At 36.7% G+C, this 27,669-nt stretch overlaps 1 protein-coding gene and 1 long non-coding RNA gene across 14 annotated transcripts in view; one reads left to right on the forward strand and one right to left on the reverse strand.

The window, feature by feature from the left end:
* Window positions 1–27,669, reverse strand: part of GRID1 (glutamate ionotropic receptor delta type subunit 1) — a 583,553-nt gene that overhangs the window by 400,888 nt on the left and 154,996 nt on the right. The window contains exon 1 of one of the 12 annotated variants that reach the window (XM_068688376.1): window positions 5,071–5,230. The exons of 10 other annotated variants lie outside the window; for them this stretch is intronic. In XM_068688376.1, the coding sequence (XP_068544477.1) occupies window positions 5,071–5,092 (22 nt within the window). In that variant the 5' untranslated portion in view covers window positions 5,093–5,230. Of the gene's footprint in view, window positions 1–5,070; window positions 5,231–27,669 lie in introns of those variants that run through there. One more of the 12 variants, XM_068688383.1, reaches the window with a different exon arrangement.
* The window catches only part of LOC137859373 (uncharacterized), a 143,844-nt gene that overhangs the window by 79,381 nt on the left and 36,794 nt on the right, over window positions 1–27,669 (forward strand). The window lies entirely within an intron of this gene.

Raw genomic sequence — 27,669 nt, forward strand, 5'->3', positions numbered from 1 at the left:
GGAGGTAACAGAAGCCTGTTGCGGTACTTGGTGTTGAATGACACCAGTGAAACTATAAACAAAATAGTTTTGTGCTTTGCAAGGAAAATATAGCTGGAGTAATAGTCTGTATTGATAACAAAGATGATTTACTACTGTTTTGTATTGGATTTGATTGAAGAGAATGATGTTTCTAATGGTTTGGAAACCACTTAAAGAATGAGCATTTCTAATAAATATTTCTACAATACTGATGTATTATTCAGGCCAGAGAAAGGCTAACCTTTTCATAAAGCAGTGGGGGAGATACTGAGCTTCTTACCATGTCATGGAACAATGTACGAAGCGGATTACAAATGTTTCAGAGTGCTAGAGAGTCTTGGATGCTGAATTGCTTGACAAGGTACTCATGAGTTTAATAGAGCCTTGAATGTAAAACATCCAACTGTTATATGCTGTGAACTAGCATGTCCTAAGTACCTGCAAGCCACATTTAGAATTAGCTTTTTATTCACAACACATTAATTCTTGGATACCACATCGGAAGCCGGGTTATCATGTTCTGCATAACTCCTGTGTTTGTGGGGAATGAGTGCTGAGACAGATTGACAGTATTTTCATCAGTTAGCTTCATCACAGGTTTCATGTTGCTTTGTTAAGAAATGAAAGCTCACACACACAAAAAAAAAATGGTAGTAGCATGGATATATGTAACTTCTCCAGTATGCTGGATTCTTGTTTCTCCTAGGGAAAAAATTTGTTTTCAGCAATGTAGAAAGCATAGTCCGGCCTCAAAGGACACCAGTCATGTCAAGCCATCAAAATATTTGACATTCTCAAAATAAAAACACAAAAATCAGAACTCATCCTTGTGGATAAATAGTGGGACACTATTCCTGACAGCCACAATGACCAACAAGCTCTCAGGAGAAAAAAATAAAAAATAAAAGAAAAAAGGAATTATCACCCAGGATGCAGATCAAGAAGAAAATGTGTAAGATGTGAAGGAAAACTAGCAGAAAATGATGAAAGTAACACATTTGCACAGCCTTAATTACTTAGATCGGGCCTTTGTTCCTCTCACCCCAGTCTGCATTTGCTTAATCTTGTGGAATTTAAACTATCTTTTTCTTTTAATATTTTTACTAACACAGTCCTGAAACTAGAACTCAATCTTCATTAAAAACATGACATACACCATGCACATTGATGAAGCTGTCCCGTTTTGCACCATATGACTGGATCAGGGACTGATTCCTTCTCCCTCACTTTTCATACAGTATGCATTTACTCAACTAACAAAGTGGAACTCCTTCATGGAAGATGCTGAAAGCAAATAAACCATCCTATAATTGCTTACAAAGCTGGCCTCTCCTACACTACCATAAGAAAGCTGTGTTTAACTCTCAAAGGAGACGATAAAAGATGATTCTTCCATATCTCAAGAAAGCATAATCATCCCTTGTCCTTTGTGAACAGTATAAAAAGTGAGATTTTCATTTATCCCCAAACTAAAAAAAAATAAAAAAAAATCCAAGTTTAAATAGTAAGTTTTGTTGTTGTTGTGTTTTTGGTTTTTTTTGTTTTGTTTTGTTTTTCCAAATGAGGAGGACTTCGATTCTGATGCTTTCCGTTCACCTCAACAGGGATTTCACATTTCCCCCTTCATCACTCAACTTCAGTCCCAAATGACCCACTCTATTTGAACTGCAAGCATGCACACACACACACACTGAACACTTCATCTATATTAGCAACTAACTTAAAACAACATGAGCAGATGTCCCAAGCAGCGGATCAGCTGGTAAGGTTTAACCTGGGACTATCATTGATTCAATGCCACAGGCTGTGTCCTTCAGAAGCTTTGTGCGCACTCCTGGAGAGCATTTTCCTGTTTAATTTTATCTGAAAAGGCACAGTTTGTGAGTATGAAATCGGTTAATGACACAAACCAAAAGTCAGTAACTAGGGAAGAGACTGGCTAATGATTAGCCTGCTGATTCAAGTTTGCACATCCATATACAACCGAGTCCCAGTTGCAATTTCAAATTTATTTTATATGGACGTCAACTATGAAAACATGCCCAGTATCTTCATTCACACATGAAAAAAATTCTTCTCATAGCTCTCATTTCTACTGGAAGTGATGAAGAGGCTCAGTCCGAGATCAGTGCAAGAGTAGGCAAACCAGAGGTGCTGTTTTACAGTCCACAGAGATCCTACACCTGGCTCCTCACTGCACAATCCATTCCTCAACAACGAAAGCATAAAATCACTCCAAGATTAACTTGCAAAAGCCATTATGTCAAGAGCTTAAACTTCCCATGAAATAAATTGCTATGAATCTTTGTCTCTTAAACATCAGCTTCCACATGCAAGCCTCTGCTTCTAAATTCTCTGAAGAAGAGTCAGCCTATATGAACCAGGTTAAAAAAAAAAAAACAAAAAAAAACTTGTGAGCTAAAACAAGCTGCAAGATATGCACATACTAAGTCTAAAATTCCCAATTATAGTGAGACTTACATACGAGTTTAAAAAAGTAAACGATTTGGAGTTGACTGTAGGTTTTGTTATTTTTCCAGAAGCAGGCTCTTCATTATTTTTCCCCCTGTATAATACTGCAACAAAAAAAGTCTTGAGAAATTAGAGCTTCATGGTTAGAATTAATCACATTTTATAGCTGTCAGTTCAGAATAGAGATCCTCACTGAATATAAATCCAGACAAAAGTTCAAATAAATGACAGAAGAAAGTGTCTGATGAACTTAAATTTAAAATAATATTTAATTTTGAATTTTAAATCTTAAAAAAAAAAAAAATATTTTTTAAATGATTTTGACACAGAACATAGGTCTGGAAGAACCAAAGTATTTACAAAAGCAAACTAACATGTCATGATGCAACTTCTGGACAGGACAGAGCTTCTGGAAGCTCTAATCACTTGTGCTGGAGCATATCCAATAATCCCAAATTAATACACTGCCCTATTTGGACTGTGGTAGGTCTCAGCAACAGCTGACACTTAGCCTTCAAATTTTGCATATATCTGACAGCAAAGAGATAAGACAATTCAAGAGTGAAGAGAAACAAATCTCTAACATACCTTACAAAGTTTGAGTAAATACATCCTATGTTCTTACTTGAGAGGGTTGGAAGAAATCCCTTGTACAGAGTGGTTATCAAATAAATTAATTCATTATATTAAAGCAGAGGAGCTACCTCAACTTCAGATCTGGGCCTGAATGGAATAGGTTCCATTTAGCAGAAGCTGAAGGTCTAAAGATGTACACTGCTTGGCTGGAGCTCCCAAAGACAGTCTGCAGACACTGCTGTTTCATTAAATTAGTTTTCCTTTTTCCCTTTCCAGAGCTACTTGGACCTGGGCTTCACTGCCAGTAAGCTTTCCTGGTGGGAAACTTGTAGCAGGCTACTAAAGGAGCCATCCCTGACAACGGCAATTATTCTTCCCACCTCTCAGGAAAGACATGTTTTTGAGAAGTAAAGCAACCCATCCTGCCACACCACAAACAGTTAACAACAGTGTAAGTTTTATCATTATTAGCAGCACACCAGATAAGAGCTTTCAGTGATGACAGTTTATGGTTGATAGAGCAATGTTAAAGCAGTGCTATGAACAGTAGAAAAAAGTAATCAATGAACTGGGTTATGCATGTACACCATGACACAAGTCAGTCATTCAAAGTGTAAACTAAAATAAAAACCTCTCTCTAGATGAGCTAGTGGAATCAACAGTAATCCTTCACAGCTGGAAGCCTGCATGCTCCAACACTCCACAGAGCTCACTGAATATCATTGAGGAGCTCATTTACACACTGGTAGTTTAAGAACACGGAACTCCCTCCTCACTGATAGATGCCTCACAGTTTTTGCTGCCTTTGAAATAAATCCTTGTAATTCATGACGTGCCATTATCATTCACAAAAGGTGAAAAAGTCCATCTAAATAGAAGCAAAAATTACCACAGAGCAGTTGTTCACCAGCTTTTGCAACAAGCCAGTACAAAAAAACTTGTGTTTACTAACAGCTAGTAATTAATGTACACCATAGGGTACACCTTGTTTAATTTCATAGTCCTGTATTTTATGTGAATGAGGCATCTAGTAGAAGAAGAAAAATGAACCATCTGTTAAAACGCAACAGAAACATCCTTGATTATAAACCACAGTAGGATTCAATTGGTCCTTGAAGAAATTTGGTTGTACTTCCCTAATACCCAAGCTTAGCTATTGCATTGCCAAGTTTTTCCAATCCCATTCTTAACTGTACTTCCTCTAGTTTTATAAAGGGGATATAGTTACAGAAAGAGAACCACGACCACCAATGTATTATCTTGCAACTTGTATAGTTTCTTACACCCACAACACCATTAAGAGCAAGACTTTTCTGTGTCTTTTGCACCCACTTTGCATAGGTGAAAAGGATTTCATAAAACAAGTATCAGGAGAGAATCAGTCCACAGCATACAGAAGACAGTGGTTGCTACCCAGCATAAAATAGATACGCAAGTACAAAGTATTTCCTGGTACACCTCTTTTTTCACAATTTGTACTGCTCGTTTGAACCCCATAACATATCAAAGTCATCATCAGCTTATTCTGGTTTTCTAACAATGAAGGGACAATGCAGAAGTCAAACTGCACTAAAACAAACAGTATGCAAGTCTACTGAAATATACTTTATAATATTTTAAACATGCATATATATATACATATTATAATTACTGAACATGCAGTAGAGTTGTCTCTGCAGGCACAACAGTTACCTGCCCGTGACTTCCAGGCATCCAACATATCTCAATACCAGGTAAGTAGCAATCCAATAACTCCCTACCCAAAGGAGCTGTTAGGGCTACAAAGTGGATAGATTTTTCCTCAGTCTTGTGGTTGATATTTGACTTCTTGCGCCCCAAATACTTTCCATACATCAATCTCACAATAAGGTAGCCCTAGAAAAAATTTATGCCTTACCTAGCTCACAAAAATAAAACATTTCTCCCAAACAAATGAAAACCATATCCTCAAAATGGGTAAAAGCAACCCCCCAAAAAAGTTATAAATAAATCATTTGTTACCTGCACAGGCAATTAATATCATCTCCTTCTAAAACAGAAAAATACTACAACTGTGCTCAAAGGCAGATGTCCAAAAGACCACAACACCTTCCCCCCAGGAGCACCACAGCCATCTTTCTGCACCCAGCAAGGTCACACTCCAGCCAGGCCTTGCAAATTCCCTTTTAAAAGTTCCCCACAGCTGCCTTCCCCTGCTGCACATCAAGCCCACATGCTGCTCTCCAATCTGCCCTTCACCTGGAGTCATCTGCTGGCCCTTAATTGAACCCTTTAACTACCCTGTGTATCTATGGCATGTATAAAACTGTTAGAAATCATACAACAAAACAGAGGTGAATTCAAGGTACCTGCTAAAAGGATTGTGTAAATCTAGGCTTGTCCCTTTTTCTGTTGAAGTCGGTTGTAACTATCCCCATTGATTTCAATGCAACAAGGTCAGCTTTCCTGCAGGGGAGCTGCTATATTCCATGGTGTTCAAGGAGAGAGCGCATCAGGAGAAAGATGCAGGCTTCTGTCCCTCAGTGATGGGAGCAATCAGTCTTTTCACTGACAGACAGAGAGTTCAACTGGAAGAACTGCTGCAGATGCAAAATTTGTCCTCAACAGAATAAAAAAAAAATATTTCTTGAGCCCAAAAAGATGCATATCCATATCTCCGAGAGGCAGAAGTTTTGCTATTGACCTTGCTAGAAGCAGGATCAGGAATACTTCTTTCTTCAAGAAACCACGTTCTCAACTGAATCAAAGTAATGAACAGGAAGTCAATAACACCTCATTTATTCTATAGCATTCCTATAAAATTCATAATAAATATTTCTGGTGGTTTTCCTAAATATCACTTAATCCTCAATACTCGTGTTAAGATAATGGAACTTGTCAAGAAGAGACTGAAACACAAACTACAATCATCTGCACACGAAAGTCTTGATAAATTGATGATGCCAAACAAATGCGGGCAGTTGTTTCCCTCTGCATCTGAAAGCTCAGTTTCTTGAGTTTGTCATATTTAATAAACACTATCCATTAGATGATGGAGAAAATGAATCCTGCTGCATGCAAGTAATATAAAAAATTCATTTGAATTGCTGGATTTCATCTAAAAAACATGGCCCGTTTCCAAAGGGAAGTAGTAAAAAGTAACATCATTTGTTTTAGCATAATACATACTTCATATGGGTTTGTTGTTCTTTATATGTTGCTAGATTTTACTTAACTCTTAAAATTAAAATCTATATTGTACTACCTTTATTTCTGCACAAAATAACATATTTGTAAGCATAATGCACACAGCAATAATTATGTCAAAAGATTCTGAAAATAATATCGAGTAAAACAATAAATATTTAATTTAATAAATAATTAATATATGGGTAGATTGTGGCTTCATGCAGCACAAGCTTGAGAAAGACACAGTGCATTGGCTGCAGCCATCAGTCGTCCAGGGAAACGTTAGAAGTCCCAGGTGTGAAGAGGGTATTAATCTGAGCTTCTTCTTCCGTGAGCAAATATATAAGCAAAGTCCCAGTTGCCTGTCTCAAGAAGTTCTGAAAGTTTCAACCAGCCAGTACTACTAAACCCCTTGAAGGCTGTATAAGCACTTCTATCTCCATTTCATAAAATAAAAATAAATGCATTAAAATAATAATTTTTAAAAAGTGTTAAGACAAAATGACAACCACTGCCACGACACACCCTTCATAGGAGTTCAACTCCGAGGCAAAGGGATACAGCAGAACAAAGTTGGATAAAATGAGGGAAGGTTTCTCAGAGGGCAAAGAAGAATGAAATCCGGTTCCTAGCCATGACTCCACAATAAACCTGTTAACTCCTTTAATAATCTCTATCATGAGTTTCTTATCTACAGAAAAAAATTAGCTGTTCTCTGAAGGTATGAGGAGATCATATACATTTGTTAAATAAGCAGGCCACTTGGATTGCAGTGCCATAAAGTGAAAAGCTTTATTATAAACTTAGATGCAGTCATGATAATTATGCCATTTTATTAGTAATAGCCAGCATTTATCCAAGGCAGGATACAAATCCCTTAGGGAATAATTTTAAAACTCTCCATAATCTTAAGGAGTCCACAATCTAAAAAATCTAAAATCTAAAACACACATTTAGAAGATGCATTCTAGAACCTTTGTCAACAACCCCAAAAAGAGAATGAAAATATCTCACATTTCTCCTTTCACTGACCTCTCTTTACTTCACCTGAACTGCAGTAGAATCAATATCTTACCAAATCATACCTAATTCTCACAATCACAAAATTCATTTGCTCAGAAAGCAATAAAATCTTAACATAAATCACTCTAATTGTTCACCATAATAAAAGACTTAAGAGTGACTCTTCATCCATGCTATTACTTTTTAATATCAATTTAAGTAAAACATATAGAATACAGAGAAAAAAAAATATATGGCTTGAAGTTATACTGCTTGCACATCAGGCACCTGGACTCTAGCAACTGGATTATTGTCTATTCTCTCTGACATCCATTTCTACATGCTCCACAAAGATCCAGTATTGTGAATATTTACCCTAAATCTGAGGCAGTAAGGTGAAAGAGGGAAATAGAAAGAAGACAAAAATGTTACTTGATATTTGTTGGGCCATACTGCAGAATGAAATGCCCTTTATACATCCCAGGCTCTTCCCTCCATGCCTGAACAACCTTTTCCCTTTCTGCCAAAGCCTGTATGCAGGAAAACTTTCCTAGTTCCTATCACCATCATCCCTCAGAAACATGGGGAGTGAGTCCCCCATCATTATCCATCTGCAAAACACTATAAAAGTACCTTATTTAATTTGCCTGGTGATGAAACATCCTTAAAAGGAAGGTTTCTATATCAAAAAAAATTGTCTTCTAATAAGCAGGAAAAATTACCCAGGTTTTCACCATTTAGGTACTTCAAGATTAGTTTGGTACTCACCACTTTGATGGTGTATTTGACTTAAGGGTCCGAGGACCAAGAATGCAACATAAAATAAAATAAAATAAAATAAAATAAAATAAAATAAAATAAAATAAAATAAAATAAAATAAAATAAAATAAAATAAAATAAAATAAAATAAAATAAAATAAAATAAAATAAAATAAAATGCAAACCATAAACCTCGATTACCATCAACACCTTCAAAACCTCTAAATTCCCGGTCTATTTGAAAATGCACCCTCCATTCTAGCTACAAATAGTGAACTCCTGATGTGGTTGCCAAGAAACCAGTACTTGCAATTCAGAGAGTTCATGTTTGAGAGATATTTGCACTTAAAAACAGTTATGAAAGCAAAACTGAGGTAAACCTGAAAATGTGCTATAATTCCTCTTAAACTTTGTCAGCATCATCCTAAAACAAAGCACATATCCCATACCTCCCATTCTCACATTATTATGTTATCTAAGAAGTATTTGTGGACTGTCATTCTAAATTTTATTCTGAAACACTGATTACCCAGGTACTTTGTCACACCTGCACTTTCCGGGTTTTGCTGACATCTCTTCATGAATTGTCACACTGTCACTAGGGTCCTCACCAACACCACGCTCTTCTAACTCATTGTCCCACTTTGTAGATTGCTGCACTAGTTCCCTGATTAAATCCAGAGTTAATCATGATTTACGTGCTGTAAAGCACCTTGGGAGACATGGCATGAAAAGTACTAAAAAAAATGCATTTGAATTTGATTACTCTGTATCTTCTCAAACCTATTTATATGTTAAAGACTTTCTTTTATTACATTCAATATTATGTTTCATACAAACTCCGGTCTCAATCCAATTTTTCTGTGCCATTTTTAATTATTAGCATTACTATTTGCAACTAGAGACTTTGACAAGGTTGGGTCCTCTTTGTGCTAGATCCTGTACAGACATAAAATGAATGACAGTTCCTGACAAAGAGAATCTGCTAGGTGTAACAGCCAGTAAAAGACATGAAGGATGAGATACAACTGTCTGAGACAAGCCAAAAGAAAGTGGAAGGAAAACAGCAAGGGAACAATAGAAAGTTGTCTTGTAACTCATTTAAACAAAATCAGTTCCTGCTCTTTAACTTCTTCAAAATATATCTATTTTCACTAGCTTTCAGTTAAGCAATTTTGAAAAAAAAAAAAAAAAAAAAACACAAAAAAAAAACCTCACTTTTATGGGATTGAGAATAAATAAAACATGTAGACGAGAAAGTTACAGTTCATCCTGAAAATCTAAATCTAAAGATTGAACTTCTATGAGATTCACCAGCACATTCCTGTGTTTACCTCATAGCATCTCATTACAACAGAGTACGTCATATTATGACCTACAACAGATTTCTGTTATTGGGATTCCATAGATACACATTAGAAGACGTGATAAGATGTGCCTTGACACTTCCATTGCTCTGGAGACAGTCTGTTTTGCAGCTTATTATCTGATCCTTGCTCCACTAACTTACTCAAACAGACACTTTACTTTTTTTTTTTTCTTTTTCACTTCTTCTTTTTCTTCGAATTTTGTCCAGTCAGGGTGTCATGGTAGAGGTATGAAAATGATAGGAGTGGTCCCTGAGTTAGACAGAAGAGTAAATGTGTGTGAAGTGGGAACGGTAAAACTCTGTGAGGTGTTCTACAAATCTTTCAGGAATAAGCAGCAATTCAGAAAGGGTAGAAGGCCTCAAAATGGTATGATATACCAAAAGTTTCTAAAGGAGCTTCCCAGCATATTCTCTGAGATCAGTTGACCTTCCACTCTTCAAATGGATAGCTTTTCCAAAAGGAACAGATATCACTGAAGATTGTTTGTGGCATATCCAATATTATTTTGGATTATTAGTATATTATATTAGTATTATATGACATCTGATTTCCAATGCCAATTTTCAAGGAAAGCAAGACAAAATGCACAGTATAGCAGACCAAATAATCTAGCCACAGATTTAGAAATCTACAAGGATACATTTACATTTTCCCTTTGAGGAATGTTTATTTCGTTTAATAAAGAAGAACAAAAGAATTAGGAAAAAGTCAGGGTCATGGCTGTACTTTGGCTTAGTTCAATTAATGCATTCTACCAGTTCTTGTATCCTGAACTCTATCATAACACCTAATTTTTGTTTTTAAAAAATATCTTTTTTTTTCTTTTTTTAATATGAAAAAATTGTCTTTCCTCTGTTTAACTTTGCCATCCATAACAGGTTTCCTTTACTACAATGTGTGATAAACTATAACTAAACCACTTTAATTTGATAACAGCATAGGGTTCTGCAGTATCAAATGAAATAATAAACCCACCACCTTGCAGACTTGCAGGCAAACAAGTGGAAATTGTAAATTCACAAAAAGAAATTCACAAAAAGAACATTCTTACTTATCTGATCGGTCCTGTCAATCTTCATGTATTAAGGTTATACATTTACAGCATTATCCTATTTACCATCTTAAAATATACAGAGCTTTAAGTCTAACCTCTCTAAATATCAGTGACAAGCAAAATTCTGTTCTGATAAGGAACAATTATCTTTCTGTTTAAGAAAGCAAGTGAAGGAAAGAAATAAAATCAATTAACACCATCTGTCTCTAGCAGCCACTGCAATGCCCCTTATTTTAATTTCTGTTTTTATTAAGGCCTTCATCTAAGCAGAGATATCAGAATAGAAATCTAAAATGATGCCAGAACAGGTTTATACTTGTGATGACTGATGACTCGGAATCATAATTTTTTAGTCACTAGACAAAGAAAGGAGGAGGAACAGGGGGTGGGATTGCATTGTGGTAATTATTAGTCTATGTTTATTAGGAAAAGATGTTTTTAAGCAGTCTAAAATAACACAGTATACAACATAAAGAAAATATGCACACATGCAAAACAAGTGAGGAATTTCTCCTTAACTTTTTATACAAATACAGATAGTACAATAGCAAAGCTGAGCAAGCTGATTTTATTCCTGATTTCCCTTTTCAGCATCTATGTCAAAAATGAACTCAGTTTATGAAGTGTATTCTCATAACAAAACAGCAACCAAGTTTTATTTTTATATCACAGGATGTACTCTTTTAAATGATCAAGGTCACTCTTATACAAACTTGTTCTCACTCTAGTTGTGCCTGTATCAGCCTTTAAAGAATTCAAAACAAACAGTAACTATATTCTAGGGGTTCTTTGATTACTGTCACATTCATCACCATTGTCCAAAACCCAGACATTTGCCAAAGTGACTCAGCAGTTGGCCCTGTGCTGGCTGGAGAAAGCTGAGTCACTGCTTCTGATCTGACAAAAATGTCCTGCATCAGATTCAGTATACACATCAGTATGTTGTTTACCAGCCTAGGAGGAAAATAAATTATTTCTATGAGTCACAGAGGGAAGGGAAAAAACACAGAAATGAAAATGAATGATAGGAACACAGAACAACCGGAAACAATAAACCAAACTCTGACATGCACAGAAAGCAGGAACCGAGTGCCAGGAAAAGACAAATACTGCTATAGTTTCAGATGTCTTCTTTTTTGTTAACAACCACAAAGATTAGTGTTTGCTGCCAGCTAAATCACAAAGAAAAATCTTCTACTGTCCTGTACATTAGGCTGTATATTAGATTGTATTGAACTGTGTAATTAGGCCATCACTAAATTAAGTACAGCAAAAGTTCAAATTCACTTTATATAAATATTAATATGCTAAATTAAAGGTTTTGCTTGGTGAAAATCAATAGTGATATATTCGTGCATCATCTTAACGTCTAAGATGACATGTTTCCGTTCCATTATAGAGCTTCAGATTCGCCGTGATTAAAGAATCAAAGCGATGAGGATGAACCTTTCAGAACCAGGCAGGAGGGATCAGCTCAGCCCTAGTTCTGGCAGAAAGAAACTCATCACCAACAAAATGAACTAAGGAAGGAGGGTGTTTTCAGTGTATCAACTGAAAAGTATAATCAAGAAGAAGATTACAAGCATGCTTGTTCTGAATGATTCATGAAGCATAATTTCTGCTCTTGCCCGGGTAATTAGAAGGCTTTCAATTCCAGTGCAGATATCTGTTTGGGGGCATTTCTCATTCTCAAACCTATTAAGCTAATAGAGTCTTTTCTTGCTTTCAAACATTGACATCAAGGCAAGAGGTGTAGAAATGTAAAACATGCTTTCATCAGTCTGTAAGAGTCCAAGATTTAAAGTTCCCCAGTAACAGTCAAGGAGGAAAGAAAAACCTGCTGCAGGGTGAATTTCTGAGTACCTCTGTGGTACCCTTGGTCAGAAAGGAAACTTATGGAAAAGGCACACGGTGGGGAATTTCAAAGGATATCTGTAGGGCAAAACATATCACATCTACTCACAAGACCTTTTGACTCTGATCTTAGTAATTAAGGAAGAAAACCAAAAAATAAAAACAACCCATGATCAAAAAACTACTACTGACTCTGCTTGGAAACTTAGGAGAACTCTCAGCGTAGAAAACTGATCTGAGTGCCTACACCTGCAGACTTTACAAAGATTAGGTTTACAAGACAGAGATGTGTTATTTTATGCTGTGTGATGAGCTAGTTTATTAGATCATTTTAATTTGCTTCTTGCATTATGTCTTAATGAATGTCTTACATTGGATAATGTACAAAACTTGTAGTGAAAGATGAGCTTTTAGATGTAACATTCTCCTCCTCAGTCCAGCTCAGGAAAACATAAAGTTCCTAATAAAGGAGTGTCGAAGATCTGTTGATGAAGCATGAAAAATTTTCCTGAATAAACTAACAGCCTCTTGGGGGAGTGAAAAACACTTCCTCAAACAACATCAGAATGCCTGTCCTATTTTTAGCCCTTCCCAAATGTTTTTATTTTATTGTCTTTGTTGTTATTTTCTAAGTAGTTTCTTTTTATAAGGTATGTTAGTGGTTTCTTTCCACCTTCAGAATAATATTTTTTAATTCTCACTCTGGCCTTAAGAATTCCCCTCACATACTCTATCGGCATTACTGTAAACATTTGTAACACTAAGTAGCTCTAAAATGTAATCTAAACTTTTGACACAGGTTTTAGATTTTGTAGAAAGACAGCTCAACAACTGTCATAGCATAGCACTTTTGCCTGCTCTGGATTAAAAAATGACAGAAACATGAAATATCCTACATTCTCATCAATCACCTCAGCCATCCAGTTACAAACCTTTTTTTCCATTATTTTTACAGTGTCTTTTTATTCCAGAAAGATTATCCATAACAGAGTTTAAGGGGAAGAAGCTCCATCCATTCTCTAGTCCTTTAAATGATTGTTTACTTTGTTCTAAAGCAAGATGGTCTGAAAAGCCTGTTTCCTGTAGCTTTTAGCTACCTGAGATAGGGAGCCAAGCTTTACAAAATTGTTTCAATTTTAAGTTACTACAGGGCAGAGAGTGACTAAATTTCATGCAATCCTAGCTCCTGGCTTCAGAGTATTCCTTGATTAAAATTCTCTGTTCGCTGGACACTTGCATATCTATGTGAGTGCACATAAACAGCCTTCTGGCAGCCTGCGTTCAGGTGATTATATTAGGATGGAATTATACTCATTCCAAACATTTGTGGTCACTTTTACCATAGCAGAAGAAACAAAGAACTTTAGACAACAAGGTATAATGATATGCTAAGGAGATAAAAGGGAGAAAACTTGTCAATAAGTTTATTGACAACACTACCCAACCTCTGCAAGATCAAATCAGTAATAGGGATAGAGCAGGCTGCAACCTTACTCTAGGAGTCAGTAACTGAGATTACATCTACAACAATAATACACATTTTATTTTCCTGTTTCAAAACAATAAATGAGAGAAATATTGAACATTCATCCTTCTCCACTCTCCCCTACACTTGCATTTCTAGACTTTGACAGGATGCAGAGATTTTATGATATTCATTTTCTATTTTACAGCAATAAACAGTTTGGGTTGTTACAAAGCAGCAAAGCATCAATGGTCTAAGGGATTAAGATGTGTAATTTTATGACTGTCTTCCCCCCTGGCTCCTGGCATTTTACAGACACAACTGTAGTCTTGTGGCACTGTCCAGAGGCAAGAAAACATTGATTCCAGTTCACTGAAGCAGGCCTGCAGGGCGCAGTGAATAAGTATCCCAAGCAACATTACACATCCATTATCCGTGGCAGAACCAGGATATTCTAGGTGAACAGAGATCTTCTGGAACTCCGGAAGAAAAAAAGATCTGCCTGAGGGCTGGAAGGTTCTGCAGAGGGATCTGGATAGGCTGGATTGATGGGCCACATGCAGCTGTGTGGCACTCAACAAAGCTAGATGCTGGTGCTGCACTTGGGTCCTAACAACCTCATGGAGTGGGACAGTCTTGTGGAAGTGTTGCTGGAAAGCTGCATGGCAGAAAAGGGCCCAGGAGTGCTGGCTGACAGCTGGCTGAACATGAGCTGGCCCAGGGACCAGGAAGGCCGACGGCAGCAGGAAAACTGTGGTCAGCTGGACTAGAGAAGTGACTGTCCCTCTGTACTTGGCACTGGTGAGCCCGCACCTCAAGTACTGTGCCCAGTTTGGGGCCCTTCACTACAAGAAGGACATCAAGTTGCTGGAATGCATTCAGAGAATAGCAGCCAGGCTGGTGAAGGCAGTAGAAAACAAGACACATGAGGAGTGGCTGAGGGAAGTGGGGTTGTTTTGTTTGGAGAAAAGGAGGTTCACGGGAGACTTCATCTCTCTCTATAACTACCTGAATGCAAGAAGGGCATCAGTCTGTTTTCACAAGTGACAACTGATAGGACACAAGGAAATGGCTTCAAGTTGTTCCAGAAGAGGTTTAGACTGGATATCAGGAAGAATTTCTTCACAGAAATGGTGGTTAGACATCAGAACAGGCTGCCCAGGGAGGTGGTGGAGTCAACATCTCTCGAGCTGTTTAAGAGACATGTGGATGTGGTACTTAGGGACATGTTTTAGTGGTGAACTTGGTAGTTAGGTGGATGGTTGCACTTGATCTTTATGGTCTTTTCCAACCTAAATAATTCTATGACTGGTTGAATTATATAGTTCCTGGGCTTGACTTAAGAAGTTAAGGAGACTTAACCTATGAAAGCATGCTTTCCCATTCCACAGAACAGGGTGAATTTATACAACAAAGTAAGTATGGTTATACAAAACCCTTCAGTATAGTGGATAGAGCCTAAAATTGCCTTTCCACTAGCTAGACTAGGAATATGAAACCAAGCTTTCATAAAGCTCAGTAGTCTTGCATATAACCTATAGAGATGAAAGGCAAAGTAATCTGAATTGCACTGAAATTCATTCTGCAATAATAATTGTTATCAATGTCTAAGCCAGCTTGTTTAAAACAAACCAACAGATTCTACTACAATCTAAAATGCAGACACATTTGTGAGTTGGGGTTCTAGCCTGGGACGTGACAAAACAAGTTACCACTTTCAGTTCTGCCTTACACATCTTCTTTCACATTAGGAAAGCCACAGTCCAACCTGTGGTTCAGTTACCCAGTTTTAAAATAAGGATAGCAATTTTCTGCTAAGAATATCATTTTTCTGACTCAGAATTTTGTTCAGGAGCAAACTGTAACAAAAAATCATAAAACACCAGGAAGCATTGTGGTCACCTCAAAGAAATACCCAAGAAACATACTGGTAAACTTTCTTTTTCCAGGAATCTCTCTAGCCCGTTATTCTCACTGGAAGACTGTTTATCACTAGCCATTAAATTCTTATATTTGCAGTTATTAATTTCTCATATCCTAAATGCAAAGAAATTTAATTAAACTTATGTTAGATCCCTCTTTACAAATAATCTCTCATTTATTTTTCATATAAGCAACCGTAAAATCCTTTCTTCCCCCAAGTTACTTATTTGTAGTTTACATTGCCATATGCTAATGCTTCAGAGTTACAAAAGCTAACAAGCTGCTGAAATTGCAAGCTCTACTCTATGTAAAACAAGCCTAAAAAGCAAAATAAAATAACTTGTAGCATGTATTACAGAAATATATATATATAAAATAGAACTGTCCTATAATAACTATAATAACTCTAATTCATAGTTGGACCAAAGTAATATGCTTGAAAAAGAGCTGTGACCTTCCTGAAGGAGGGCCCTGTCATTTACTCATCCCCTCTGATAGGGCAGAGTAATTATGCTCTTCTAGCTTCCTATGAACTACAAGGGAATGTGCCACCCTTCTTTTCCAAAGACGTCCTTTGATTTACTCTCTGGAGACTCATTTCTCTCCCCTAGTACTAACAGGCATGTCTACACTATTTCTTTTTGCTCCAAAATAATGATAACTTCACTTATCTGTCTCCTCCACTGTGTCACTGCATTCATTACTCTGAACCTCTCCAGCTTCTGAAACAATAGGATGCTGATCCAGACAACTCCTGGAAAACAGAACGCATCTTTCTTCCATTAAAACAAAGCCATCAAGGAAGACAAAGAGAGAGCGATTGGAAAACAAATGCTGAAGGAAATCTCTGAGAGTCACAGCCAATGAAATATCCATAGGATAAAACAAACAAATAAATATGTAAAATAAACTATTCAGACACTCAGGACAGCAGACAAGAACCAAGGAATGTCCTTTTAAAACCTACTCCCCTTGGATTTTACCAGATTCCAATGGGACAAAATGTTTAATATTACATTTATAAAGCCTTTATTGTCCATCTTTAGAAATTCTCTGTATTTAAGCATTTATTGACACTGAGAGGAAGAAGTTTATTCTGGCAGTTTTAAATGAATACAAGATTAACAATTGTATAAAAATTAAGGACTGAAGTTCCTTTAATTTATTGTTTTGAGGTGAATATTTCACTTTCTGCAACAAATCCTTACCCCTGGGATTATATACTTGCACAATAAATAAAGGATTATCTTCACCTACAGGAAATAAAGAGATCCCCTTTGTGTTGTATACACCATAAATGTTCCTTTTATTGTTAATATAGTGATTTTTTTTTTCCATTGAGCCAAGGACAAAATTACAGTGATTATTCTCCTTTCTGAACTATTTTTCCTACTTTATGGACATGGTCAACTTTTTCAAAGGGAAGCTGCAGTCTAACCTGGTAGAAAGATCTTTGCATCCAGAACTCTAGGTCTGCATGCTTGTACTAGACAAGCTTTAAACTCTCTAGCAGTAATTGCTTTTGAAGTTGATGAGCCAAATAACCTGGTCTGATTTGTTGGTTGAGTGCAATACTGACTACTAGTATTCACTTTATATTGAACCTACATAAACTCATTTGGGGAATTCCTAATCCTGAGATAAGACAAATAGCTTGGTGGGCCATCTGAACAATGGCCAAAGAATACTGATTCAAACAATGAACATCTGCTATTTGAACATCTCAGAAAACAACTTCTTTCTTCATAGAGACAGATCAATATTATTTATTAACTGGAAAATAAATAAATAAATAAAAATGCACTCCTGTCATAAGAAACTGTGGTGAAGACCCCCTTAACAAGTGTGAGAAATGTATATTTCGCCCTCTGATACTCATATGGATTGTGGAATCTACATCCTTGGAAACACTCAGAATTCAACTGGACAAGGTCTTCAGCAACCTCGTCTCCACTGGCCCTGCTCTAAGCAAGGGGACAAGAGGACCTTCAAAAATTTCCTCAACACTGCATTATCCTATGATCCCCCTTCTTTTGAAATTAACTCTACTTTAGGGTGTCTTCACTGAACCAAAACATTTCAGTTTAAGTTACCACTTTGATATATAACCATTGGTACTATTACTCAAGGTTTCTGTCCTTACATCTCTATTTCCATTTCTTCTAAAATAACAAAGTGACCAGGGCTGAAGTGTTTCAAATTATCAGTAGTCACTAATACAAGGAGAAAGCAATTTCTTTGGTCTAATTTAATGCACTTCTGAATCCTGTAATTTATTTTGATTCTGTGTTCTCTCTTCCTTTCCAGGCACTCTGCCAAAGAAGTTAAAGAGGGTTTTTCTAGCTAGATTTCCAATATTCTTCCCAGTTTGGTTTGTTGAAGTCTACAGACATAGGTGGATTCACGGCACAGAGCCAAGCTGAAGTCATTAGTAAGCATTAAGCCATATGAAGCTGGTATTAGAGTAGAGAAAGAGAACACCTCTTACTGTGGCAAAGTATACCTTGAGAAAAAGGAAGTAGACATCTTTTCTTCTAGAGCACATATAGATAGAAATGTTTCCCAAGAAAGAAATTTTTGTTTGTTCAAGAGTGATCTTACACAGAGAGCTCTTCAAGACTTTAGGAAGAGGCCTGAAGAGTTTTACCTTTGTGCCTGCATCTTGTACTTGACGAGATACACAGGGACAGAAATTTTAGTCAATTTGTACAGTGGGCAGAATAGGATCTCCAAGAGGTATTATGCCATAAAGTAACTTACACAATAGTAATAATAATAATATGTGGAGCAATATGCATCAAATTTAATTATGGACTCTGTACTCCTTTATAGCCATTTACATGGTAAATGGACCACCCTGACACTCCACTGACTGCTTTTTAATAGCTCCTTTTCCTGGTAAAGAACAAAACGCAGTATGAAGTGTAATCAAACAGAAAAAACAGGAGGAGAGCTTCCACTTCTCTTTATCCTGACCCCTTCCCTTTCTACAAAAGAGTAATCAGGCACATTAAAGACACTACTGCATGTTTTCTTGAACCAGCTGGCATCTTCACCAATCAAACATGGGACCCTGCCTCAACTCCCATCCACAAACATGAAGATGCGGCTCCAGCTTGGACCTGAGGCACTGCTGAGGACACATGGGCTCTCAGGCCATGGATGCACATCCCCAGAGGGAGCAGGACAGAAGATCATGGGCTAGAGCATCAACAGCTGCCTGCACACTCCAGTGAGTGGAAAGCAGGCATGGACACACAAACCTCGCAAGGGCACTGTTCAAACCTTTCTTCCCTTTGTTAGTTTTCCTGGAGTATAAAGAGCTTCTACAGCTGAGCAATGATCCATAAAGGAACATCAAGGCCAAACACCACAGCCACCCCCTGATGGTTATGACAGGTGTACCAGCAGGGAAGGAATTTAAACCTCCATGCAAAAACACAGTTGCTTCAATTCCAAGCATCAGGACAACTTCTAATATTAAGTGTCTATAGCAGCATGGCTTTTACTCTGCCTGCCTGTTAGCTACAGAAACTATTTAGAGATGGTCACTGTCTATTACACAAAAATACTAACCTAGGAAATTAAATTACATATCATTGCCCCACAGAAAATGTACAGGTGCTCCATATAACAGCTATATGATACGAGGCTGCAGAAACAATGTGATGAGAATTTTCAAAATTGGCTTCAGGTCTTCTTTCCCAATATTGGGTAAAGAATGGAATTTTTCACTTAAATAATAATAATATTAATAAAAGTGCCATGGAATATTTCCCCGTTAATTACCTGACCTCATTTGTCACAGTATGAGATGCTGAGCAATCAGCTCTCTGAAAACATCGCTTCTCAGTAACGTGCCAAAAAGGGAAAAGTAAAAATCCCATGTCCTTGTGTACAGAAAACAAGAGACTAAATTTATAATTAGAACACATCTAATAAGGGGGACTGTCACCTGCTTTCATTTTCTTGTCCAACTAAGGCTGCTCCTACTATACACCTTGCTGAAGAAAACAGAAAAGAAAGAAATTCAAAACATGGAGCTCACATTTAGTTCACAACATATTAAAAAGGAGTGAGGTGGTATGGCGTTACTTTATTCTAGACCTGAACATTTCTACTGATTGTAGGCCAGTGTGAGAGCAAATGTTCTTCAGAAGGTAAAAATTATCTAAAGCAGAAAATATTCCCAATGATACCTGCGCATCTTTTATTTTTGAAGTTGCTTAATCTCTCCTATGTAACTTGTTTTAATACTACTGCATTCTCTGTATGTCATGTACTAATGTAATACTGAATACAAATGTATAAAAAAACTTTGTCCAGAAAGGAAAAATATAGTATAAAGATGAGCCTTAATAATAGAATTTATTATGATCATTCTCTAAGTGAAGAGATTAAATGAGGAAGGCTTTTTTGCACTACCAGATCCTGAAACACAATTTAATACATTTGTATTGTGTTAAAATAAAAATGTGGGGGGGGGGAAATGTGGGGGGGGGGGGGGGGGGGTAAATGGTAAAAGGACAGTTCAGTGTTGTTTCCTTTTCAAGGCTGTAAGTGGTGACACAGTGCTCTTCAAGACTTCACCATTTAAAAAGGTTAACAGCAACTTGCTATCAGAAAGGACTTGCTATCTAAAAAGACTGATCACTTCAAAACATGAACTGTCGGTAGCATCCTGTATTTGTCAAATGCTGTTCTCTTAGTCCTTGATATTGATTAGCATTCCACTTGGATGAGGAGATAATGAAGTAGATTATTTTTTTCTGCAGTGCACCTGACACAATCAGAAAAGCTGACAAAGAATATTTTTCTACTTCCCAATTTGTCTGCCCCACCTATTTTCTTTTCTTTGAAGGCCACAGGGGAGAATGGATGGGAATTAAATTAAGACATTCTAGAAAATAACTGAGAACAGTAATGAGGTGCGTTTAAATTCCACATGAGACACAGGAGGGATGAATTTTGTAAAGCAAATATCGTGTGTTGCCTCCTTTGCTAACTATGAAAATATAGAGTTAAAGTAGTTAAATATTTCTCTAAGGTTTTACATTTGTTATGTCTGCTACTATAGAAAGAAAAATCTTTCACCAAAATAATGTCTCTAACTTTAGAGCTGTTTTTCTTCTGGCTATATACATAGACACACAGAGAAAATCTCACCCTGCATGTTCATGTACTGAAGGTGTCAGGGTAAGTATGGAAGTAATTGTGATTGCTAATTCAGTCACAAAACCAGAAGCAGACAATGACAATATGGATTTCTTCAACCAACAAGACACTGGGGCTGAATGTTAAGGACAATCCCAGGAGCATATAGCCTCTAAGAGGCTCACGCTATGAAACCTTCTTTCATGTTACTATTTATGTACTGGCTGTCCAGCCAAGTCTATTACATGGCTGTGCGATCCCAGCTTCCCGAAATGCTTGTGAGTTCAGCCAACTGCAGAGTAAAACAACCTGCTCTGGCACCTGTAGCAGGAGCCCATCCTATTTAGGGCCCCATCCTCCCCTGCAGCAGGCAAATCTGTGTGAGGGAAGCACAGCAGGACCCTAGCACGGACAGAGCTCCACCCAGAGAAGTGAACAAAAGATGAAGATACTAGTATTTACTGTATAAAAGAGGAATGTGGTGTATAGATACTGCAAAGGTTTAAAAGGCACCATATTCAGCAAAAGACCCAGGGGAGCGGTTCATTTAGCTGTATCGCTAAGCCTTACTAACTTCAGCTAAACTCTGGGCTTTGCTGACTTACGGCCTGCAGCAGAGGAGAAATTTGTTTGCAAATGACTGTAGCTGCTTGACTGCCAAACAGAAACAAGTCTCATCCATGTTTCACATCATATACAACGCCGCCTCTGAGTATGATGCAGAAGCATAGAATATGCAGTCTGACCAGGATTTCTGTTAGTTCCAGGAACTGTACACAATCCTTTTCCCCAGCCTCTCCTCACCCCTTTCCTCCTGGGCTTCTTTTACCTTCATCTTTGGGGAAGTTGAAATTCATAGGATTTTTTTTAAAGTTTGGGATTTTTTAAGGCAAAAGTCCAATTGTGCTACTGTTGAGAATTGTTATTATCCCTTTTACAAGACTGAGCACAATTAAGAATATAAAGTTAAATTAACAAGACGCTATGTTCTGAAGACAGGCTCATTCCTTTTTCCATGATCTAACTCTGATGTCAAGGTTTGATTTTGTTTGTTTGTTTGTTTGTGTTTTTCAAGACAGTTTTCAACATTGTCTGTCAAATCCCAATGACTGCATAAAAGCAAAAATGATTTTCTATTTACCTGACATCTCACCATACTTACCTAATCTACCATATTTACCATAATATGTAAGTACCATATTTACCTAAATCTCACCATACTGGAGATGCTTAGCTATAAATAATCAACAAATTCCAGAAAAAAAAAAAAAAAAAAAAAACTTATTTTCTTTTCCTATGTTCAAGCAATGTCCAGTTGTTTTCTACAAACTAAATAAATCTTTTTTTTTTTTAATTGTTCTTTTTTTTTTTTTTTTTTTTCCAGTTTTTCTATCAATTCCTCAGGCACATTTATCCACAACTCCAACAGCACAGTCTGCAAGCAAGTGAGATGTACGTTACCAAGTCTTGAACAGCTATTGTTTGCTCCACTGAGTAACAGTTAAATGATTTCCCTTTCAGGTTATTTTACTTGTTAATTATCTTTGAGAATTGCACTCATGTTTTTGTTTCTTATATAAAGCATTCACATTGTGAAGTATTACATTAATTACACTGTGTAGTATTAGTCATGTTACCTGGCACCACATTTGTGTTGTGTTATAATGTTTCAAAAGCCATCGTGCTGTGATAAGCTGTACTTTAAAAGAATATGACACTTAGAAATGCAAGATAATTTTTAATAAAATGCGTTTCTTAGAAATCAGAATGTATGTTCTAGATTAACATTCAGACACATTAGAAAGCCTACGGGAAAAGCATGGAAAATAAAAGGGTATGGCTTTGAAATATTACTCTTTTTTATTAGTTCTGTAAGCCAACAGAGTATTTCACAGAGTTCACATTTTAAATGCCTACTAAAATATTATGTTATGGATATAGTGTTGCTTCTTCAAATACAGCCTTTAAATGGTCTCTTAAAATTCAGCTAAAAAAGCAAAACAAAACAAACAAACAAACAACTTCAAATTCTTCTCAATTAACAATCAAGTCTTGGGCTTAACTAAAAAGGGCCGCACATAGGTCAGGCAGAAATCTTCACAATACTCCCTTTCCCAAGACGCTGCCTTTGGGAGTGTCATTGAAAGACTATAATGTGAGAGATGTGAGATTATCATGAAGAAATATAAAGAGGTCTTCAGCCTTTCACACGTAAATAAGATAGGATAAGAAACTTACACCCTATATTCAAAGTACTTTTGGAAATTTGCACTTTTTGGGGAAAAAAATCCCAAAACTGCAAGGTAGAGAAGGGCATGCAGAGATCAGCCAGTAGTCTGATGACCACAGTATTCAAATGATATCTACTAACTAGCTTTATTCTGACCTATTCACAAATTAGCTTTATTCTGACCAATTTAGAACACCAGGGTCTCATATCCCAGCAAGTGCCACGCCCAGGGGATGCCAAGACTTTGTGTAACTGCAACACCATACGTTTACATATTCAATCAGAAATAGCCTGATTTCACATCCCTCAATGTTTAAACTTAACTAGCAGGCTATTCATTATCTGAAATTAGATTCAGCCCCCTTCTCAGGAAAGTCTTTTATGGACCTGAGTGACTATTCCTGCTGGTGCTTTCTCAACCAATTGGTATTTTCTGATTAAAACCAAGTTTTAATCATGTTTTTAAGGGGCAGTAGAAACAGCTTCATCTGCTTAAGCATATGACATATAGGGCTCAAAGGATGGTCTCTTTCCCTGCTTTCCAGCAAGGTGTGAAGTGCTATATGAAACTACCTCTTTTGCTTCTTCATAAAAATAAGAGCAACAAGCATTTCTTACAGAAGAATGAAGCATCTTTAGAAACAGAATTATATGTAAGCATTTAACAGTATTTGACAGCTAAGAAAACAGAAGGTCAAACTCTCCTCTTTGTAACCTAGCATCCGTGTTAATGGGCATGAATGACATGTTTTCACAGTAGTAAATATTTAAAAATTGAGCTTGATACTATTATTCTTTCCTGATTTGGTTTGGGTTACTACCACCCTTAAATAAAGGCATAAAAGCTGTCATAAAGGACATTAATGCATTGTTATGATTATTAATAAACATTTTCAGAACACTGAAAGTGTTTTGCTGACTGAACCCAGCAGTCAGTCCAAAACATAGAGCCCAGAACCACAGTTACTTATCTCCCACGTGACAACTTCTTCATCCCTTCGCTTTTGGCAAAATGATTTGGGAATGGGAGCCTAGGTGGTGTCGCCTACACTAACTTTTTTCTCTCCAGAGAAAAGTAGAAGTTTCACAACTTCTATATTTCTCTTGAGGCCTTTCATAGTTTGAAAGGGAAGCTTGCAGTGGTGGAGTTCTTCCTTGGCAGTCACCCTCACCTAAATTAAAGGTAGTAAAGTGCCTTTCAATCAGAAAGACATTTAGTACACAGTTTTTAAATCAGATGTTATGTTGTACTAAGTGTTAAACAAGCCTTCCTATTAAAATGAAAACCTCTCCCTGGACATAGCCATCACAGTATCAAACTTGTCCCTTCAACAACCCTGCGATCAGCACCCAGACTCCTCAGACTGAGCAAGGGGAGCTTGTTTATTCACAACTGCAAATCACAAAGCTATGGTGCTGACAGAGACTACAGATATGAACAAAATCTGTGGAGTATCTCAGCTAGATCAGATGAAAAAGAAGAAAGGAGGTCCGGCATGATCCGCTCTAACTCAAAGGATCGGTGATCACAACAGCCCTAGGGAGCAGGAAACCCGAGTTCAGCAGTCCAAGCAGAGGAGCTAGCACATAAGCTGAAGTTTCTCACCCTCCAAGACAACATTGTGTGCATCATCAGTGGTAGAACTATGGACTGGGAGGAACTCTGCATGCCAAAACTTCAGCCCCCACGGGGTTAGAAACTACTTCAGCAAAGGTCAGGAGAATCTTTGTGTTACCTAAATATTTAATTCATTTTCTATGTTTGGCACTCAAAACGCTCATGCTAGCAAAGCAGTTTCCTTCAATCCAAGTTTTTAGATGAAGCTTTGATATGCATTTGAATAGTCTTCATCAGACTGTGCCTTGTACAACAGTCACAATCACCTCTTATTTGCTAATTTACATTAATTTAGCTTTGCTGAAAGAGAAAACTTGCAAAGGGACTTGATAATATTTAATTTGCAAAAGATTAACATGATTCATTTTGAGGAGTATCTCATACCCAGGTATTTATTGTTAGGCATTGGATTGTTTTTTGGCTTTTATTATTTATTTTTTTTTATTTTGGGGTGAGAGAAGAAAGGAAAAGAGGAAAAAGAGCAAGAGAATTAAAACAATAAAAAGGATTTTCAAGATCATATTTATATCAAGTAATTCCCATGAAATAAAAATATTTAGGGAGCTCCAACTGGAAAATAATTGTGATGTTTGTTCTCTGAAGACATTCCCTGAGTTTAAGTTTCATTTAAGAATTAAATAAGAGAGAGTTATTTTACACTGTTTCCTTAAAAATAAAACTACTAGTAAAAACAACTGGCAAGAAAAAGAAAATTCTTTTCATTTTTTTCACAGAAACAAGCACAATATGTAGATTACTTAATTGGAGAATTCTTTTCACATGGGTTAGCTCTACAGGACATTCCTGTCTGAAATAACAAATGTTCAAGTACCTAATTACAAATGTTGCTATAAATAAGGTACTTTGTGCAACTATTTTAGTCATTATGCTAAATAACTACTGTAATCATTATATTTAAAATATGCTGAAATGTTGCAAGTATTCAGATTTGGTATCCTTGTCTTTTTATTCTGCATGTGAAATATAATGTTAACAAATATTTAACTTTGTAAACCACATTCAGTTATTAATTTTTTTCATCCCATTGACACATTCATCTCCAATTCCAGATTCCTTTCAGCTCACATTTATTGCACACCAAGCGCCCCACAATAATATCATTATCCTCACAGTGCCTATCAATTATTTCCTTTTAGAGCTGTTAATTTTGATATTGTAAACATCATGAATAATCAGATGAAAGAAAATTAAAAAAAAAAAAACTGATAACCATCATCAATCCATTCTCTCATCTTCTCTCCTTGACAATTGCTACACAGACAGATTCAGACCAGTGTACCAGCAACACCTAAAGTGAAGCAGATCTGCTGTCCCTGCAATATGTTTAAATTTTTGTAGTTTTTTCACTCTTCCCCATGCTTGGCATTTCTCCTTTCTGTGCCAAATGCCACATCTACTGCTTGCTTTGCTGTCTTCTAGGTAAGGATATTAAGAAAATAGTAACAAAAACAAGAAAAGCAATTGGATCATTTGTAAAAAGAGTAATCAGTAAAACAACTACTCATTGACAGCCATATTCCATAGAGCTTGCATGATATGCCTCTGTGGAACAGCTGACTGGGAAACAGACTGCTCTGCCACCGTGAGCCCATATTACACGATATGCAGACACGTATGCACATGATATGCATGCATTTAATGGAATGTCTTTTTCTAAGTCAAATTGAAAAGGAGAGAATGGCGAAAAGAGAGTGATTTTGCTTTTTTAGTGAAGAGCAGACAGGGGAGAGGACCAGGTGCTGCAACAGCAAGTGTAACACCAGTTGTAGAGCAAATGCAAGCCAAGTGCTGCCTGAACACCAAGACTGACACATCAGTGTCAAAGGAGCCCTGCACATTCCTCTTCTGCAGAATGTCTTGGAATAGCTGTCTGCATGAAAGCAAGCAAATAAATAAAGAAAGGTCTGCTGGGACAAGTACAGCAAGACAATGTCAGAATACAAGTAATGAGACTAGCTGTTTCACAACAGTATCCAATTTGAGTACAAGATACCATGAATATCTGAAGTGAAACATTGCTATAAAAGTACTATATTTGTGGAAAATGAAGAAAAAGTTGTTTGAGGTGTTTTCTGTAACAGCTAAGACAAAAGACAAGAGACACAATGGTTTCAAAAATAAGATACTGAATTTTGAAGGCTGTCTTTAGATTGCTTTACTACACACTCAGTGTTTCCCTCGGGCATTGCTTCATCTTGCTGCTTCACCCAAAACAAGTCAAAAAATAATGCTTTCCTTTTTAATCTTCTTGACTTTCAGTAAGAGCTGCTTCCCACTAGTATCTTATGGGACTCTGGAGCATAGGGAGGTTCAGCCCATTTGAGACTCACATAAAACCAAACAGTCCTTGAAAATGTAGATTCAGAATATGAAAAAAGCATTCAGATATTACCCCTTTGATATTATCTCTCCTATGTGAGAATTACTATGTTGTTTGGTTCATGTCTGAAGTTTTACATTAGACTACCAAAGTCATGCTACTTTAATATGAATGTACGCAAACCAGTCATCTTAAAAAATATCTATAATAATCCTAGAAGCCCCACAAGCAGCAATTCTGTGTTCCTCATCCTTCCTAGCTACAGGAGCCTGTCTGTCATTACAAGAAAAAAAAAAAAAAAAAAAAAAAAAAAAAAAAAAAAAAGCCTGTCTGGCATTAAAAGAAAAGGTAACAATTTCACAAAATCTTCACAATATCTACATTAATTCTGAGAGTTACCACAAATAGTTTTAGTGTATCATTACCCCATGTTATTTGTTTGTCCATGCATTTAAAAGCATCATAACTTATGTTTTACTTGGTTTGTTTAGCTTGTCTTTGAATGAAGCTAGAGAGACGTAGTGAAGCAGTAATAATATTTGCTATCAAAACCAAGAACATTCTTCAAAAGAAGAATAAGAATAATCACCTCCAGAAGCTTACTTTGCTGTCCAGATCGCCTACCTGCCTTGTAGTTTTTGATATATCTACTATCACAGTC

Source organism: Anas acuta, chromosome 7, assembly GCF_963932015.1.
Source record: "Anas acuta chromosome 7, bAnaAcu1.1, whole genome shotgun sequence".
NCBI classification, from domain to species: Eukaryota; Metazoa; Chordata; class Aves; order Anseriformes; family Anatidae; genus Anas; species Anas acuta.